This window comes from Pyxicephalus adspersus, chromosome 2 (assembly GCF_032062135.1).
Source record: "Pyxicephalus adspersus chromosome 2, UCB_Pads_2.0, whole genome shotgun sequence".
NCBI classification, from domain to species: domain Eukaryota; kingdom Metazoa; phylum Chordata; class Amphibia; order Anura; family Pyxicephalidae; genus Pyxicephalus; species Pyxicephalus adspersus.
Window position 1 is genome coordinate 141,593,713 of NC_092859.1, and position 19,383 is coordinate 141,613,095.

The 19,383-nt window shown below is 37.3% G+C and overlaps 1 protein-coding gene across 5 annotated transcripts in view; it reads right to left on the reverse strand.

The window, feature by feature from the left end:
• The window catches only part of NR2F2 (nuclear receptor subfamily 2 group F member 2), a 25,963-nt gene that overhangs the window by 3,829 nt on the left and 2,751 nt on the right, over positions 1–19,383 (reverse strand). The window contains exons 1-3 of one of the 5 annotated variants that reach the window (XM_072402678.1): positions 16,334–17,351; positions 13,817–14,365; positions 11,568–11,755 (exon numbers count right to left, since the gene is read on the reverse strand). In XM_072402678.1, coding sequence (XP_072258779.1) covers positions 11,568–11,755; positions 13,817–14,365; positions 16,334–16,748 — 1,152 coding nt within the window. In that variant the 5' untranslated portion in view covers positions 16,749–17,351. Of the gene's footprint in view, positions 1–10,205; positions 11,756–13,816; positions 14,366–16,333; positions 17,353–19,383 lie in introns of those variants that run through there. The other 4 variants (XM_072402680.1, XM_072402679.1, XM_072402681.1 and 1 more) reach the window with 4 other exon arrangements.

Below are 19,383 nucleotides of genomic sequence, written 5' to 3' on the forward strand. Positions count from 1 at the left end.
CTCACCATACAATATACAACCAGAAACATACACAACACAACGTACAACCCTCACCATACAATATACAACCAGAAACATACACAACACAAAGTACAACCCTCACCATACTATATACATGCAGCAACATACACAACACAATGTACAACCCTCACCATACAATATACAACCAGCAACATACTCAACACAAAATACAGTCCTCACCATACAATATATAATCAGCAATATACACAACACAAAGTACAGCCCTCACCATACAATATACATGCAACAACATACACAACATAAAATACAGCCCTCAACATACAATATATATCTAGCAACATACACAACACAAAGTACAGCCTTCACTATACAATATACAATAAGCAACATACACAACATAAACTACAGCCTTCACCATACAATTTACAACCAGCAACATACACAACATAAAGTACAGCCCTTACCATACAATATATAACCAGCAATATACACAACACAAAATACAGTCCTCACCATACAATATATAATCAGCAATATACACAACACAAAGTACAACCCTCACCATACAATATACCAGCAGCAACATAGAATATACAACATACAGAAAGCAGCGCACAGTCCTCCACATACAATATACAACCTTGAACATAAAGGATACAGCCCTCAACATACAGAACACATCCCTCATTATACAGAATACAGCCCTCATCATACAATAAACAACCAGCAACACACCGAACACAGAGTACAACCTCAGCATACAATAAACAATTATCAACACACATTTGACATCCTTGAACGTAAATGATACAACTCTCCATATACAGAGCACTGACATTTATATACAAAATATAGCCCTTATCGTACAATATACAGCCCTCAACACAAAAAATGTACTGTACAGCCCTTAATGTACAGGACACAGCAATAGACATGAAGAGTAAAGCCATATTTAAATTCATATATATATATTATATAATGTTATCTTGCATTTGATATCCACTTCAACTGCCAACCAGACTCATTACTGAACATAATAGGGGTAACTTATAAAAAAATAAACAATAAACAAAAATATAATAAGGTGTCCTGCTAATTAATTTTATTATATATACATTTGTAATGAATATATGTACAGCTGCATACCCTCATACTATCCTACTAATCAGAGCCTTGACCCAGCTGTCCATGTGACTTTCTTTTTAAAAAAGTACATCTACTGAAGTTGGTGTTGGGTGAGTTTGAGGGATGAGGAGGAAGAGGGTGTCATGAATCACTGTATTAAAATCAGTCTGGCACTGGTAAGACCCAGCAAGATTATGGAACAAAAGGTACTTGGAGATTAAGATTTATTGGTTTGCAAATGAAAAGGTTCTCCTGGTGTAAGAGGTTAACTTAGAGTTCTTTAAACCGTGACTGGCATTGCCGATAGGCCAAGGAGGAGGCCTGTGTATGCCCATCTAACAGATACTATATATATATATATATATATATATATATATATATATATATTTATATAATAGATAGTTCAAAGCTTCTAAATGGAAGTTGATAGAGACTCAGATTATATACAAACAACATTTACAAACATACAAAAACAAAACAAAAACAAGTTACACATGCACACACACACACATATATATATATAAATACATATATACACACACAGTTACACACACGGTTACACACACACATGGTTACACACACATCTTCAGTCGGTGTGCCTTTTTCTTTTCATTTTTTGTTTCTTTTTGTCCTCATTAAGCCCCAAGCCTCTTTGTAGATAGCTGGAGGATTTCTCTCCCTCTCTCTGGTCTGCTCTCCTCTTTCTATAGCATCCAGCTGAATGAGACACCAAAACTACAGCAAAGATTAAGGGGGGGCACAGAAAAGTAAAAGAAAGGCCTGGGAAACCCCATGGAATCTGTAAAGCTGGCTGCAATGGAGGAACACATTGGAAGTAATCCTGCTGGACACTTGTAAGGGTGTCTTGGGGTACACTGTGCTGGAGGAAGGCTCATTTCATAAAGACTGAAGGAAGGACAGACAGAATGGGGCACTGGAGACAGGCCTGGTTTGCACAAATGCTAATAAGCCTATATTAACCCATCCCTCTGCGGTATCTCACCAAGGCCAATGCTTACTTTTGCCGCACACATATGAGATAATCGCTGGACACAAATCAGTTCAAGAACAATGCATCAAGCGGTCAGGGCCAGCTCACCAGAGGTAAGTTTAACCCCTCATATGCCAGCCACATCTCTGGCTACCAGGCCTGACATGGTCGCTCCTGGTCACCGAGGGGTTAACAGCCTCACATACACTACATGCTGAAATCAGGCAAGGATCAAAGAAAAAAAAAGCACAGTTCCCATCTATTTTTTTAGATATTTTCTTGGAGGGATGGAGGGGTATATATTTTGGTAAACCAATACATTTAATTGACTGCAAAGGGTTGGTTTACTACAGATAACTATTGAGGAGTCTGCGTTCACTTTTATATACCCAAATCAGGTAAAAATAATTTAATAACTGAATGATATTTCCTAAATTTTGCATTGCTGGCAAATAATAAAACACACTAAAGCCTAACAAGACATACAAATAAAAATAAAGCTAAAAAAAAACCCAAATCCCTGTGTACCAACCCAATAGGGTGATTCATTTAATTCTAATCTCTTGTCATAAATACAATTTGAAATAAAGCAACTGTTCTTTATTGAGAGAGCGAGGTGACATCTATGAAATGACCTCAGAGGGCAATCTATACATTCACTGGCGGCATATGACCAAGCAGCCTTATCTGCTTCAAGCTTTCTATGTAGGTAATCATCATGGAAAGATTCCTTGTGAATATGGACTTGTGTGGATCCAAAAAAAACAATAACACAATCCAATTCTAATTATTGCATGTCATTCATATCAGAGCACACAATCATTAACTGATAGTGTTTTCTGCAGCCTATGAGAAATACAATGCTAAAATTATTTGAAATATGATTTCTGCATTCAAATAAAATATTTAGGCACTGTGATATATATATATATATATATATATATATATATATATATATATATATATCACAGTAATGCTGCCTGCTCCAATCCAGCTGGATCCCACAGCTGGATCATCGATAATAAGAGCAAATCAATAGTGATTGGCTTACAGGGAGAGCCCCCTGTGCCATTTCTGCACTACTACTTAGGGGGGCAGACATCATTACTGGCTGTTCTAACCCCTAGCAGCCTTTCTTTCAGCCCAGCCTTTGACACAGCTGCATTGAAGGAAGGCTGAAGGTCCTTGGAGGTCTCTGGATGTGTCAGTACTGGGTATAACTGGTAGATGGCACAATTTTCTAACATTTAGAGAGAGAGATGCATGCTGAGAGCAATAGTCCATTTAAAAGCCTTTCATTTAGAAGCGACAAAGCTAACTGACAGGCAAAAGTAAGGAGATATCTCAATGAAATCTGTAGGTGTGATCAAAGATAGGGGAAAAAAAACTACTTCTCCAAACAGTTTAACTTTTAACAATATTTTACATCATATTTAAATCCATTAAAAAAAGAAAATCTTGGTGGCTATTGAATAAAGTTGATAGCTGATATATGTAATTATTTAATTTTATTTAATATTAATGATTTATTTTTTGTACTCTTTGCTTGGGCTAGGTTACTCAGTGAGGAGATAAATGTGAAATCTCTTTTTTTGGTGCAGTGATGAAATGACTGCTTGCTGAAAGAATTTTTTGGGATAACATGGTATTATTATACACAGGCAAGCATTTGGGTATTGCATGTAAGTGATTTAATGAGCCTGTCGGAAATTTCTTCCTAAATGATAACCTGCATTTATCGACAGCAGTAAATGTTATTTTGTGACAATTCTAAAAGAGAAAAAAAAATCTTCTGGGAAAAAAGATAATTATGCCATGGATAGACCAGACTAAATACAATTACAGGATCACAGGTGCTTTCTATACACACAAAGGAGAGATAATAAATTCATTTAATATTCCCTCACCGTTTTACACCAGTTGTACATCGGTATCATAAAGCCCCCTAAAAAGTTGTACCTGAACAGACACCCTGTTTTATCATCTAAGGTGACAGCACCGCTACTGAATATGGCAGCGCTACAACAAGAAGCAATACCAAGCGCAAAACCAGCATGCAAACGTTCGCAATGGAGCTCTGACAGCATATTAGCACTTGCTTAATAAACAATAAAATGCCATTAAAATAAAAAGACGTAATGAAATCTAAAGCCAGCGATGCCTATCCTTCATAAAGATAATAAAATAAATAGAAAGGGAAAGGGACTGGGGTAATTGTAACTCTATAAAATCTAATAGAGGGGAGGAAAAAAAAGACTTTATGGAGATAGGTTTGAAAAAAAAATCTTGAAACAGCTTGTGTAAAATAACAGTCTGATCAAAATACCCCCAGTAGACCAGTAAAAAAGCACTTTTTTTTGCTTTTTTTTATTAGGCATGCAAGACGATTGAAAAATGTAAAGGGGCTGCAGATAGTGGAAGGTGGTGAAGAATTTGGCTGCAGTGTAAATAATTGTATTTGGGTGGGTAGTTACGCACTGCTCGCATTTCTGGAGTAAACCTCTGACTGTGCTGGAAGAGAATCCCTGTAGGTAAATCCATCATTACTGTTCGGATACAGGGAGGAAGCAAGGCTACTAAATTTATCTTACATTCGTAGCGCTTTAATAGACATTTATTAAATGCTTTTAGAGAGAGACATGCGGCGCCTGATTACATCCTAGTTATAGGCAGAACATAAAGACGCACACTACCAACCAATTTACTGGAAGGGGAGAGAGAGGGAAAGAGAGAGAGAGAGAGAGAGAGAGTAAAAGAAAAAAGATATTCAAATGAAAAACTGCAGAGTGATAAGCACACAGAGGAGGCTCAAACAATTATTTCTCCTCTGACTACACATGTCTAGGGCACAGCCATGGGGACACTGGTGGCTCCTCTCTACCCCTAAGTTCTGGCCAGCGCATTGTCTGCACAGTTCATTGTCACACCAAACCTCTTTGTCTTTCTCATATCACAGACTAAGATCACTAAATAATGCCAACTTTAGATGTATTTACAAACTAGGGCAGCTAGACTCTTTAGAGTCTGAAGGTACAAGAAGGTACAAGCCATCAAGAGAAGTCAATGGGTTAAAACTTTTTTGGGGGAGCTAGGTGGCTCTGTAAGTAATACATGCCTGGCTGCAGGCTGCTGCGTCTTCTATTAAGAAATATATTTATTATACAAAAATGATACAGATACAAACAACTTTGTGATGCTTTGAAACTCTTTGTGTAAAATTGTCAAATATAATAGGAAGAATATGCATGATCCAAGATCAAATACATAATGATTTCACTGCACAACATATATACATATATATATATATATATATATATATATATATATAGTAACCTATTACAAATTAGTGAAATAATAAAAATAAAGTAGTCGACACCAGAATGAACACAGACACTGATCCATTTCAATATAATACAATATAATACACACACACACACACACACATATATATATATATATATATATATATATATTTATATATATATCAAAAGTGACCTATAACAAGTTACTGAAATAATAAAATAATAATAAATAAAGTAGGTGACACCAGAATATGCACACACTGGCACCAATCCCTTTCAATATAAAACACATACACACACACACACACATATATATATATATATTTATATTGTATGCAAATCTCCACTGGCACACAGCTTTGCTCATATATATATATATATATACATATATTAGAACACCTCTCCATATGCACATTTAGCTTATTACACATGAATAAATATGTACAATATACATACATTCAAGATACATACTTATAGCAACACACATTGATATAAATATATACACTTGAGCTAATACACCTTTTCCACATACACACTTAGATCAACATATATAAATATATATAAATCTGTGGATTCACCTATGCAGATACATATTTCTCTTAGCACATACACACACATAGACACACACATACACACAGACACACACACACATGTGTGCACATGTCCATGCGTAATTATCAGTTGGTTACAGTCTGGCTCTTGGCCTGTATAGCCCCCGGGGGTATTCATCTCTTTCTGAGCATGTCTACAGGAGGAATACCATGACATCTAATATTCATCTAGGCTGAATATAACACTTATAGAAATGTAAGATGAATTGTTAGTAACTGGCTGGCAACTGATACAATAACTTAAGGCTGATCAGTGAACTGATGTGTACAGTGAGCAGAGGGATCAGCGGAATTTGTGTTTTAAAGGAATACTTCTACTACTGCAAAAAAAAAAAAAGTTTCTAGAAGAAAATAAATACTATTGACATTGTGCTGGGGGAAAGCTCATTAGTTCGTTGGCCATCTCTAATAAAGGAGCAGGGCTGCAAATTATATAGTCCTGTCTGAACACACGCTCTGTCAAGTGAGATCAGTCTAGCGCAGGCTTGATTCAAATTGCTGCTAAGTTCCTTGCAATTCCTTCCCCTCCTTTTTCTGCGAGGGATATTTGCTGGAAAAATATTGTTCTAAAGGGGAGGACGATAAAGCTTTGCATTAAAAAGAATATCAACTCTCATTTCCCATCGGTAATCCCAATAAAATGAATATTGCAAGGATAGTACAGAGTCCCCTAGAAATAACAGCCTTCTGCAGAAGTGTGAGGGGGGAAAGGGACGCACAAAATTGCCCCTGTTTTTGTAATTAACCAAGTAAAATCCAAGAAAACAGATGTGTTTGTTTAGCTAATCATTGGCATGTTTCTTCCCTGGGACCTTCACTCACAGGGACATTCCTTTAATTTTATTCCCCCTGCTTTTCCAAATAATTCTAATAGCCATCCAATGCGTTTTTATATATTACAATACTCATCATGACTATTATATTGGTGTGGCTACAGTTTATCGACTTCAGGCTTAAGATAACTTGTTTTTATTGTACAAGTGCAATCATATAACACTCATCTTTTTTAATTGAACTGTAAAGGGCTGCACTGGAATTGTAAAGTAAGAACTACTTGGCCTGTTATCGTCACCTTATCAAAGACATGATAAGATTTATAACTTCTCTAACAGGTGAGCAGGCTGTGCGCTTTGCATAATAGAATCCCTGCTTGGAGTTTAATCTCAGCTTGCAGTCAACCCACTGGTGTTTGTCCTTTATGATGTGAGTATTTAGGCCCAACACCCTATATTTTTCACATGTCACCCCCTTGCCGTACCCCCAAGCCCTTATGCCATTTCCAACTTTTTGCTTTGGAACACAAGATAACACAACTAGTTTTCTATAACCTATACCAAAGACTAGCTGCGTTCTGAGCATTGTACTGTCCTTCACAATTACTGACTTAGACTAAAAACACAGGATTCTAACTACTTTCTAATTAACAACCTTTACATTTGAGGATTTGCAATCACTCATTATAAACCAAGGAGCCTTACTTTTTTATTATTTTGCGGATGGGAAGAAATGCGTTCATAGATATATAAATTTAAGTATATATATATATATATATATATGGTATATATATTTACAGATTGCATTTATCGTCCAGCACCTAAAGGGTTAAACAGGCTGTTGTAAGCAGTAACAGATAAAGGATGTGTGTGTGTATCCTACTGATGCATCCAAAGTTTACATGCCATAGGCGATATAATAAGTTTTAGCTGCATGGTGCAAATGTGGCTTCACCAGCACCCATAATATCCAAGATACCATGCACCCTTTTGATGGCAGCTTGGGGGTCATTTTGTATTTAGTGGCTTTGCAATAGGGCACAATGGCATGCAACTATTGATGTGTGTGATGAGAAGGCTGTGTTTCTTTACTGGTGGTCCCAGCAGTTGTACAGTGTTGTCTTATGTTGCCTGCCTGCCTGCTGCTGCTGAGGGTCCTCCTGCCTGTCTTGTCTCATGTGTTTTGTATTACTAGGCTCTGCCTATAGGCTTGTATTGAGAGACGCCATGTTGGCTCAGCTAATAGGACACCAAGTCACAAGCAAGCTTAAAGGCATACTTTCACACGCTTGGTTTCTCACTAAAACACCCCCTAAAATTCCTCTTAGAGTAAACACAAGCCCTAAGCCCAGATAACAGAAAGGAAAGGGAAGCTTGGCTGTGTGATCACTGAGGATCATCTGCAAACTGCAGGATTCACAATCCATGTTCTCCCAGCAGATCACACACACACAAAAACACACACACACTTATTCCAGATGACTATAGATCACACTTAATAGAAAGGATCTCCTTCTCCTCTCCCTGGCTTGCAGATTTTTAGATATGCACTAAGATGGTGTGGATCAAAGATCCCTACTGTGGGATTTTTTTTTATTGTTTGAGATCGTGTTTGGCTAACACACCAGCATTGGGGAGACATAAAGCAGCCTCTGAGCAGCCAGGAGAAAAGGACACTTATACAGTGTTGCAATCTTGAACACATCGACTTAACTCCTGCGCTCCCTGCTCACCCATCCCTATGGCAAGAAAGCCTGAGTGCCGAGGTGGCTCGCAAAGGGTTAACAGCTCACACAACTTGCTCCTAAATCACACTCTTCCCCCTTTTGTCCTTTTCTCTTTTTTTGCAGATGCTTACTGGATCTTTTGTTCTAACTCAGCAAGATAAAGAAAACTTGCTTTAAACGTGATAAACTTAAACCTAAGCACGGGTCTCTAAACAAACCCAACATTCATTCAAATGCAGCTTTCTCTTTTATTTTAATTCCCATCATCACCACCATCCATATATAGATTAGGGATAAAGTGCTGAAAAAAAATTCCCAACATATACTGTTTCATTCTCCACACATAATAAGGACAGGGACTGTATTTGTTATGATTTTTGAAATTCATAAATTATAATTTAATATCAATGACAATTTACAACACATGTTTTACAACAAGCTAACACAAAAAAACGAGATCCTGCGAATTGTCCTTTTTTCTTTTCTTTTTGTTTTTTTAACTGAATACAAAAACTTCATACACTCACAAAATGACTTGCAATAGAAGAACCTAAACCTAGAGGTCAGCAATACTCTGCAAATGTAATTCTCAGCTTACTCGTCTCCCACAGTGTGTGTATGGATGCATATGTATGTGTTCGTTGTGTAGGTTGTGTGTTTATACATGAGTGCATATTAAACGCCATCATCAATCCCAATCAAAGTCCATGATTCAGACGTACATTTACAATAAATTAAAGTGACCTGAAAATATGGCCCGATTTGGTACAAAATATTACCCCACAGTCATAGATATTCAAAGCAAATCTTACAAATGGGCAGCTTTCCTACAAGAGGCAGAAAAGGTGATGGGATGCGTATTTGCGCTAATTTCTATGGGGGCATTCTAAAACTTTCCAGCTGGCAAAGAACTACATATCCCAGCATGCCTCCATAAATTTATATAGTCAAGCACTATGAGACTTTAAATCCATTGGCACTTGGACAGTCATAGACCAGAAAAAAAGAAAACTCTATTTTCTGGCAGTATTTTTTGGAAAGTATTATATCCTGACTACCATACTGACATACTCACAAGGATGTTGCTTCTTTTACATTTTTTTTAAATTATATTATTAATTGAGCTCCCTAAGGTAAGTCAACCCCCATTGATGCATCTCTCGACAACAATGATAAATGGCTATCAGAAAAAAAAAATGAAATTATAATAATAAAATCAATATAAAGCAACTGACCTGTATATACAAATCTGTCTGAAATATTATGTGCGTGTATACCAGATATTTACAAAATAGTTCTTTTTTCACGTTCGTAAAATAGATGCAGACGACCTTTTCTTTTCTTTTTTTTTTCTTTTGGATAAGTTTAACAATATACTTCGCTAAAATAGCTCTGCAGGCACTTAAAAGTACGGGCCTTTTCTTGAAAATCCATTTTTAATTAAACAAGGGGGATTATGTTACTAAGAATGGGTTGCAATATTGTACAGCACCTCTTAAACCATAGATAAACCATTGGTTTAAGCGTTTCCTGTCGAATTAGGCATGCAAATACACTGCTACACGTTTGGACAAACATAGTGGAGGGGCAAAGAGTCAATTTAACCCTTTCTGCAGCCAGACACACCATAGCATAGCCCTGGTAGGTCGCAGAACAAGTTAAATCCTCTCCCAATAAAAAAGTAATGTTATGAGGGTCTTTTTTTTTCTTTTGAAAGACACTTGTCACAGCCAAAGGGTTTTCAGATATCAAATAATAGTTTAATTTCTGAATACTTTCATTTTTTTTCTTGGAATATAACACACAAAGACTCGACCAAACAGTTCAGTTATTATAACTTTTACAGTATACAGAAAAAAAAGTTGCACTTAAAAAAAAAAAAAAAACAAAAAAAAAAAAAAAAATATAAACCTTCAGTTTTAACACAAAACTGTAAAATCTAGATACCGAATCAATCACATTATTTATAAGTGCCAACAGTGTTATCTGACATGCTGATTTGAATTGTATCTTTTCCTCTTTTAAAAAAAAATGGAAATATCAACAATTATAATACAAAGGGATTTGCAAATATACAAACAGTTATAGGAGCTTCAGAACATTTGGAGAATACTGCAAAGAACACAATTGCCCCCTCCCCCCTCAAAAAAACAAAAAAAACAAAAAAACTGTACTTAGCTAAATTGCTGTCCTAAGATACAGCCTTCCTTTCACTTCAACCCCAACAGTTTTTTTGAGAAAAATAAAATAATAATAATTATAATAATATTTAAAAAATCTGTTTGTGTATTGAAGAGACCTATGTGGTTCAAATGGGGGATATAATTACAGATCTGGCGTTCAATAATTAAATTAGGCTCATCACTTATAAGTGCGTTTCCAACTTAAGTTCCTTTTAAACATTTAAGTTCCATTTTTTTCCTATGATACTTTCATGGACTTTGTTTTAATTCTTACAGAACATATAAATTTAAGGATACAGTTTTTCTTTTTTCTTAAGTCAAGAATATATATATAAAAAAAAACTTATAGAACCACAGAGTAAACTGGTTTGGAACCAGGAAAATACAAAAAAGGAAAGAAAACAGCTATAGATACATAGACACAGGACAATTTTAAAATTTGGAAAAAAAAGAACTTTCTTCCTTGCTAATTTCCTCCACAATTCCATAAATGCACTTTTTAGCGATAGTTTAGAGTTACCAAAAAAAAGACTAAAATTTCCTGTTGTATTTTTTTTGCTTTTGATATTTTTTTAAAAAAAAAAAAAAAAAAACGTAGCAAGTTGTTCTGAACGAGACAGTTTTAAATGCATTATGAGAGAGTTCATCATAGTCTTTTTTTTTTTTTTTAATTCACAGTCCAATAATTTTTTTTCCCTCTTCTGTAAGTAAACTTGTAACAGCCTTAGTAGAAGAAACTTTAAGCAAACAACCCCCAAAAGTCTTTTTTTAACCCCAATTCAGTACTTATTGTATGGACATATAGGGCCAATTGAAACTGCTTCCAGAGAGTAACATATCTCTAATGAGGGTTTCTATAGGGGTTTTACCTACCAAACGGACGAAAAACAATTGCTCTATGACAGAAGATGACACAGTGCGGAGAGAAGGTAGACGGAGTAAGAGTTTGCCAAATCTGGTAGGTTGGTTAGGATATTGGCTTCTAACATACTCTTCCAATGCACATTGCGATTTCTCCTGCAAACTTTCCACATGAGCCACATCAGACAGACCACAGGCATCTGTGAAAAAAGTGTAATAAACAATGTAATTATCTGATTAGGACATGTGGTGCTTGGTAGGCCTGTCACAAAATTGTGGACAACCAACAAACCCCCCAACCCCATAGCAATAAATTCATAAAAAAAAGCAAAACACATCAGATCTGGGCTTGTGCTGAGAGTTATTCAGCAGAGGCCTGTTAATGATTTCAGAAATGAGAGCACATCTGATGTCCAGTGAACAACAATGGCGCTCTGAAGTCTAATATATTCTCCCTTGGAGGACTATACGTTTTTCTTTAGTCTGTGAAAATGTCTTAAGTGGCTCTTTAAAAGATCATCTTGTCAGTGCGGGTTGTTCAGAATCAGCCAAGCAAACTCTGATTTTTTCCCCCCCAATTCTTCTTTCACTGCAATTGGTGCAGGACTTTAAGAGGGCCCCTATAGGCACACAGAGGAGTCCTGATCACCTTACAGACCCCCCCAAAAAAGCACAATGCAGCAAGGGGTTTAAATCACCCAATGCTGCTGACCAAGGACTGGGTTGTGACCCTGGAGGGCAGCACATGTACATTGTTATCCACGCTGGTAAAAAAGGCATGCAAATTATTTAAGTCATGTGCAAGAGGGGAGAAAAAAAACTTATTTTATGTGTTTGTGTGCATCTCCAGTTTCTTAACCCTTTATTATACTAAGAAGAGAGTGCAATGAAATGACAAGTAGTTCAGAGCTTGCTGGCATGGAAGAGGTTAAATAACAAGTGGCACAATCAACCCCACCATCACCACCACCCTACCATCACCCTAACTCCAACACTTCTTTAAGTCACACATTGATATGACATAATAAACAGCACAGATTAAAAATATAGATCACTTCTTGTGTACAACATGTTTCCAAGCAAGCTTTACAAATACAAGCGTGTCATTAACTGAATGTGGGAATGGATGACAATCCACACCAAAGTGGATCGATACAGTACAGTGACTTGGAGCTCCTACAGTTACATTCCTAACCACATTTTGCTACAAGCAATACCCCCCTTCCCTAAAGTTACCAAGAGGAGGGGGGCTTGGGGCGAGTTGGGTGGCTATGCATAATACTACACTACATAGAAATTATAGAATTAATGGATTCATTAAATATTACAATTAGCCTGTCTCATGGTGCCATAGAAAAAATAAAATAAAAGTGGAAATGTTATACTATTATTTGGATACATTATTCAGAGTTTAAGCCAGGGGCCGTGGCAATGGAAAAATTAAACATAATTTTACTGACAATTAATAAATATATTTTATTAAGGAAAGTAAAAAAATCTTGCCCTGTTATTTCTGCACCGCCTTTGCATTTAAATGATCATTTCCTACAAAATGTTTAGCCTGAAGAGTTAATTATTCACAGATATATTCCTCACCCAGATTAACCTACAATATATCCTAATTAGATTTAATAATGCCTTCATTACTGCTTTATAGCTGCCACAATACAAGCCAGCGGTGCTTGTGGTCATATTCATTTTAGGATGAACTTTTCTGCAGCAAACTTTTATTTTCTCTTTTCTTTTTTTTTTCCATGTGTCTTTTCCCTGCCCCCACTCCTTGTTTGCTGGCTGAGGGTTGACTGGGTGACTGCTTGCCTCACACTTGTGCACTAAAAGCTGGATTCTGTCTAAAGTTACAGCAGTTCAGCAGTGAAATCCAAACTGCCTGTCTTAACTCGTCCGATTCACAAATACACTTTGGAATCCTAATGATTCGGGCCCATAGAGTTAAACAAACAAGCTTTTTTTGTTGTTGCATTGAGCTGCAATCATGCTGTAAACTACACCCCAGAGAAGAAGCATTTGGGCAGAGGGGGCTGCTGGGGACACAGAGGCATGCAAGATCTCTATTTTACTTGTTTTCTTTACTATGATCATTAAACGATAAAAACACATAGAGATCAGTTTTGCTGGTGTAATATTATTATGACTTTGCAGCACTTTTTATATAAAATATTTTCTGAAGTTTTGTGTTTAATTTTAAAAATAAAAGCACATGCTGTTTAATATAATAGGATGCTAATAAGCATTTATCTTACCTGTAGTGAAGAGAACTATAGCTTTTAAACAACTATATTCAGCCGAGTCCACATGTAATGCTTTGAGCTTCTCCACTTGCTCTTGGAAGATTCGTATGTGGTCCATAAAGGCCACCACTCTGTCCGCAGACATGGGGGAAGCATGGAGACCAGCAGCGGCCAGGAGAGGGGCAACATGGAGTGGCATTGAGCACTGGGCAGCGTTCAGGACAAATAACTCACTCCAGGTCAGCCTGAGCAGTGCCACTTGGTCTGTGATCTGCAGGTCTGGGAAGAAGGGAATATTCCGTGCCCATTCCACGGCACTGAAGAGCATCCTGGCTGCCAGTTCACAAATGTTCTCGATGCCCATAATGTTGTTGGGTTGCATGCATTGGCTGCCAAATCTAGAGGTCGGGTAGGGTTCTGCTCTCAGGAGAAGAGATATATATCCGGATAGATAGGAATGGCAGTTGAGAGGGTCCCCATTTGTCAAGGCGAATTGGCCATGGGTAGGCTGTGTAGGTGGCATTCTGCCCCTCTGTACGGCTGCAGTAAATAAAGAAGAAACTGCAACAATTAATATCTATATATTATACTATACGCTTTACTTTATCATGCACACTCCTATACTAAACTAAAACACTGTAACTAAATAAAAAAATACAAAATAAAATAAAAGACATTTTTCTACATTGTTTCTTATTTCCCCCCCAGCTCTGTGCTGTTGTTGTGTTTTTTATGATTAAATTACAACAAAGCCATTCCACAATTGCTTAAATATCGCTGCTGTGCTTGCTTAATAAAAAAAAAATCTGCTGACATCCCAAAGAAGAAGACATCCAATTTATTCTCCCATATGTGCTCATAATGTCCTTCTGTTTCCCTCTCCCATCTACACATATAATATTGCGCATTGATTTTAATTATGCTTGCTTTTTTTTAAATATAGCTTCTCTTATATTTTAGGACTGTAAAAAAAAAATAGGAATAATAATAATAATAAAATAAAACACAACAGAATTCTCCCTGATTGGAATCTCTAGACAATTGCTAGCAGTTGCAGGCCTCGGTGTGTTTATTTCAGTAGCATGCAGGAAGCCAGGGAAAGGTTGAAGGGAAAGGTTTGGACTGTTAAGGGGGATTTGGGAAGTATTGTTTGGAGTTGGCCACATTCGGGGGAGATGTGCGTGACATTGTAGACAGGATAGGGTTAGTCAGAGCAGCTGGAACACAAAGGAGGCTTGGAACCCCCTAGCCTTACAGAAGACAGCCTGCTGCTCAGCAAGCTCTGCACACTATCAGCCCCCTCTATGTCCTTGGCTAAATTTATATCACAAAAGGCTTTGACTTTCACACACATGTATAAACACACACACACATGCATAGCAAAGATTTACAGGAACTTGGAATGGAAAAAGGAGAATAAAGAAAAGAAAGAAAGAAAAGCAGAGAGAGAGAGGGGGACACACACACATTTATAAACACACTTACATGTATAAACACACACACACATGCATAGCAAAGATCCACAGGAACTTGGAATGGAAAAAGGAGAAAAAGAAAAGAAGAGAGAGACAGAGAGACAGAGAGAGAGAGAGAGAGAGAGAGAGAGAGGACACACATGTATAAACACACATACATGTATAAACACACATACATGCACAGCAAAGATCTACAGGAACTTGGAATGTAAAATGAAAAAAAAGAAAAGAAAAGAAAGAAAATTAGAGAGAGAGAGGACACACATGTATCAACACACACACAGACACAAACACACACACATGCATAGCAAAGATTCACAGGAACTTGGAATGGAAAAAGGAGAAAAAAGAAAAGAAAGAAAGAAAGAAAGAGAGAGAGAGAGAGAGAGAGGACACACACATGTATAAACACACATACATGTATAAACACACACACATCTATAAACATACATACAAGCACAGCAAAGATCTAAAGCAACTTGGAATGTGAAATGAAAAAAAGAAAAGAAAGAAAATTAAAGAGAGAGAGAGGGGGCACACATGTATAAACACACACATGCACACATGCACAGCAAAAATCTACAAGAACTTGGAATGGAAAAAGGAGAAAAAATAAAATAAAAGAAAGAAAACCAGAGAGAGAGAGAGAGAGAGAGAGAGAGAGAAGGGGAGAGAGAGAGAGAAGGGGAGAGAGTCTGCTCCTAACTGTCCTCTGATCTTAATCAGTTTTAACTCCTGTGCAGAATGACATTCTAGGTCACAGGGGCCAGGCAGATTATTCCATGGAGATGTGTTTTTTCCTTTGCAACACACATGGATAATAATAATTATAAGCAAAATGAATTAACAATAAATCAGCATTTTTTTCACTTTACTGCTATAGACTAAATTGCGTATTTTTGGAACAGTTTGATGAATAATCATGCCAGTTGGGCAGCAAGATGAAGGGAAAAAGTAGGGACCTCAAAAAAGTTACAGTGAATGGAGCAAAAAAAAAAAAAGGGGTGAATGTAGAACAATAGGCAAGACAGGAAAACAAATGAAAACCCAATACCTTCCCGTCTCATGCCAACTTTGAGGCATTTTTTGAGGCGACAGTATTGACACTGATTGCGGTGGTGTTGGTCTATAGGGCAGTTCCTGTTGGCACGACAAGTGTAAGTCAGGTTTCTCCTTACACTTCGCTTAAAGAAGCTCTTGCAACCTTCACAAGTGAACTGGCCATAGTGTTTGCCGCTGGATTTGTCCCCGCACACCACGCACTCTATGTGCTGCTGCTGCTGCTGTTTGTCCCCTTGGTTCTGGCTGGGCTGGCTGGTCGGGTTGGACTGGGCAGGGGTGGTAGAGGGCAGTCCTTGCCCAGGGGTCTGCGGGGTGTGCGGTGCCCCTTGCCCTGGAGGGGGCTGTGTAGGTTGACTTCCTGGCACATCGTCCTGAGGGTCTCGCCACGCACCCACTACCATTGCCATATCTATAGGAAAACCGATTCCAATCTGCTTCTTCTCCCTTTTTTCCTCTTCTTATGGTGCTGGTGGGATCAGGCAGCTTTAATATATGAATATAAAAAAAAGGGGGGGTGAAAAAAAAAAAGAAGAAGCAAAGGCAGCAATCAGATGAGGAGTAGGGTGGAGGTCTGCTGCAGACTTGCTGGTGTCTGTGCAGAGAGGTGCAGACTTAGTGCTGGGGGCCAGGTCCTGGGAACATCACAGTCAGCCATTCAGGAAAGCCATGAAGACAGATGAAGGGTTAAGGATTACAAGGGGAGTCCTGCTCTCCTGCTTCTCCTCCAGCTCTGTAGCCTCTCCAGCAACGACTTGCTCAGATCCCTTCTTCTTTCTCTGAGCATGCAAAAGAGTCCTCTCTGTCTCCAGCCAAATAATAACAATATAAATAATAATAATATAAAAAAGAGGAGCAGTTCACAGCCTGCTGGACATCCTTCATGCAGAATAAACCCTCAAATAAAAGGCAGGAGCTTGGAATCAAAGTGATCAAATATGCTAAAGAGGAGGAGAGGGGGTTAGAGAGGGAGGGGGTGTAGGAAGTGATTGCGATTTGTAGGAAAGGGCTGGCAGAGTGGTGTCTCTCCGATCAGCTCACTGAGCTCTCTATATAGTGAACTTTGACACCACTGCTGCAACTTAGCACACGTTACCATGGAGACGCCGCTCCTTATAAGGCGAGAGATTGTGTTTAACTGGTCAGGGCTCCCAGCCCTCCCCTTGCACCCTATTGGTCAGGCCAGCCTAGTGGTACAGCGTGCCGGCTCCTCTGCATGCCCGGTCCTAGAGAGAGCCCGCTCCTGCGCTTCCTCCAGGCTCTATCAACCACACACAATAAGGTTGTGGAAGGTGAAAAGACACAGATCTATACTATGCAAGACAATCAAAGGAGAAAGAAAATAAAAAAATGATAATTCCTTAAAAAAAAAAAAATGGGATGCTACCCTGCTATATTAAAAATTCATATTTTGTACATCAGTGGATGGCCCAAACGTGTTGTGGGTGATGTCCTGCAATAACCTCATTTAGAAAGTCATTGTAATGAAAAAGAAAGTGCTGGAAGTATAGGAATGCTTTAAAAAGAGTTATCTTCTTTATATGCAAGTGAAAAATATTATTATAATAACTATACCATGTACAGATCTACACTTATATTTGAGAAATATTACTACAATAAGTATATCATGTATGTCTATGTACAGATCTACACTTATATGTGAGAAATATTATTATGATAAGTATATCATGCATGTCTATGTACAGATCTACACTTATATATGAGAAATATTCATAAAATAAGTATATCATGTATGTCTATGTACAGATCTACACTTATATGTGAGAAATATTATTATGATAAGTATATCATGCATGTCTATGTACAGATCTACACTTATATATGAGAAATATTCATAAAATAAGTATATCATGTATGTCTATGTACAGATCTACACTTATATGTGAGAAATATTATTATGATAAGTATATCATGCATGTCTATGTACAGATCTACACTTATATATGAGAAATATTCATAAAATAAGTATATCATGTATGTCTATATACAGATTTACACTTATATATGAGAAATATTACTATAATAAGTATATCATGCATGTCTATGTACATATCCACACTTATATGTGAGAAATATTCATATAATAAGTATATCATGTATGTCTATGTACTGAGCTACACTTATATACACTCCATAGGCACGTAGATGTATTGATGATCAGCATGCATTAAAAAGAGTTGTTTTCTGTATATGCAAGTGATTAATTTTATTATAATAGGTATATAATGTACGTCTATGCACAGATCTACACTTATATATATACAAGTGAAAAATATTATTATAAGTAGTATATCATGTATGTCTATGCACAGATCTACACTTACACTATACACTTCATAGGCAAGTAGAGGAATGGATGATGAGAATGCATTAAAAAGAGTTGTCCTCTTTATATGTAAGTGAGAAATATTATTATACTAAGTATATCATGTATGGCTATGCACAGATCTACACTTATATGCAAGTGAGAAATCATAATATAATAAGTAAATCATGTATGTTTATGCACAGATCTAGGCACTCCATAGGCAAGCAGATGAATGGATGATCAGCAGTCACTGGAGGGGTGAAAGGGTTCAAATGGACAATACTGGAGAATGGGACTCGCTGCTGTTTGATCACTTGACCATCAGAAAGTGCATAGCTCTGGTTATTATTTAGCCCAGGCATTCCGTGTCATACAGGGCTTGTTGGTTTAAGCCTAATTGCACAGACAAGCCAAAGTGTCATGATTACCTGGGAAGGATCTATTATTTTACTGCTGGATAATGTTATTTTTCCCTTCTTGTCAATGGCTTGAGCGCTGCGGAAATATTATCCCCATGTTCTGCTGCTGGATGTTTTATTTTCCGTAAGGGTGAGACTATAGCATGCAATGCACTATGCTAACAAAATGTCCTAGTCACCTTCTTTATGGATCATAAATGGTTTTATTTATTCTTGCATGGTATTATTACATGAGAAAACCTAAAGCAATGGTCACACGTTTAATGATTATGTTTTGCATAAAAATGAAATATACTT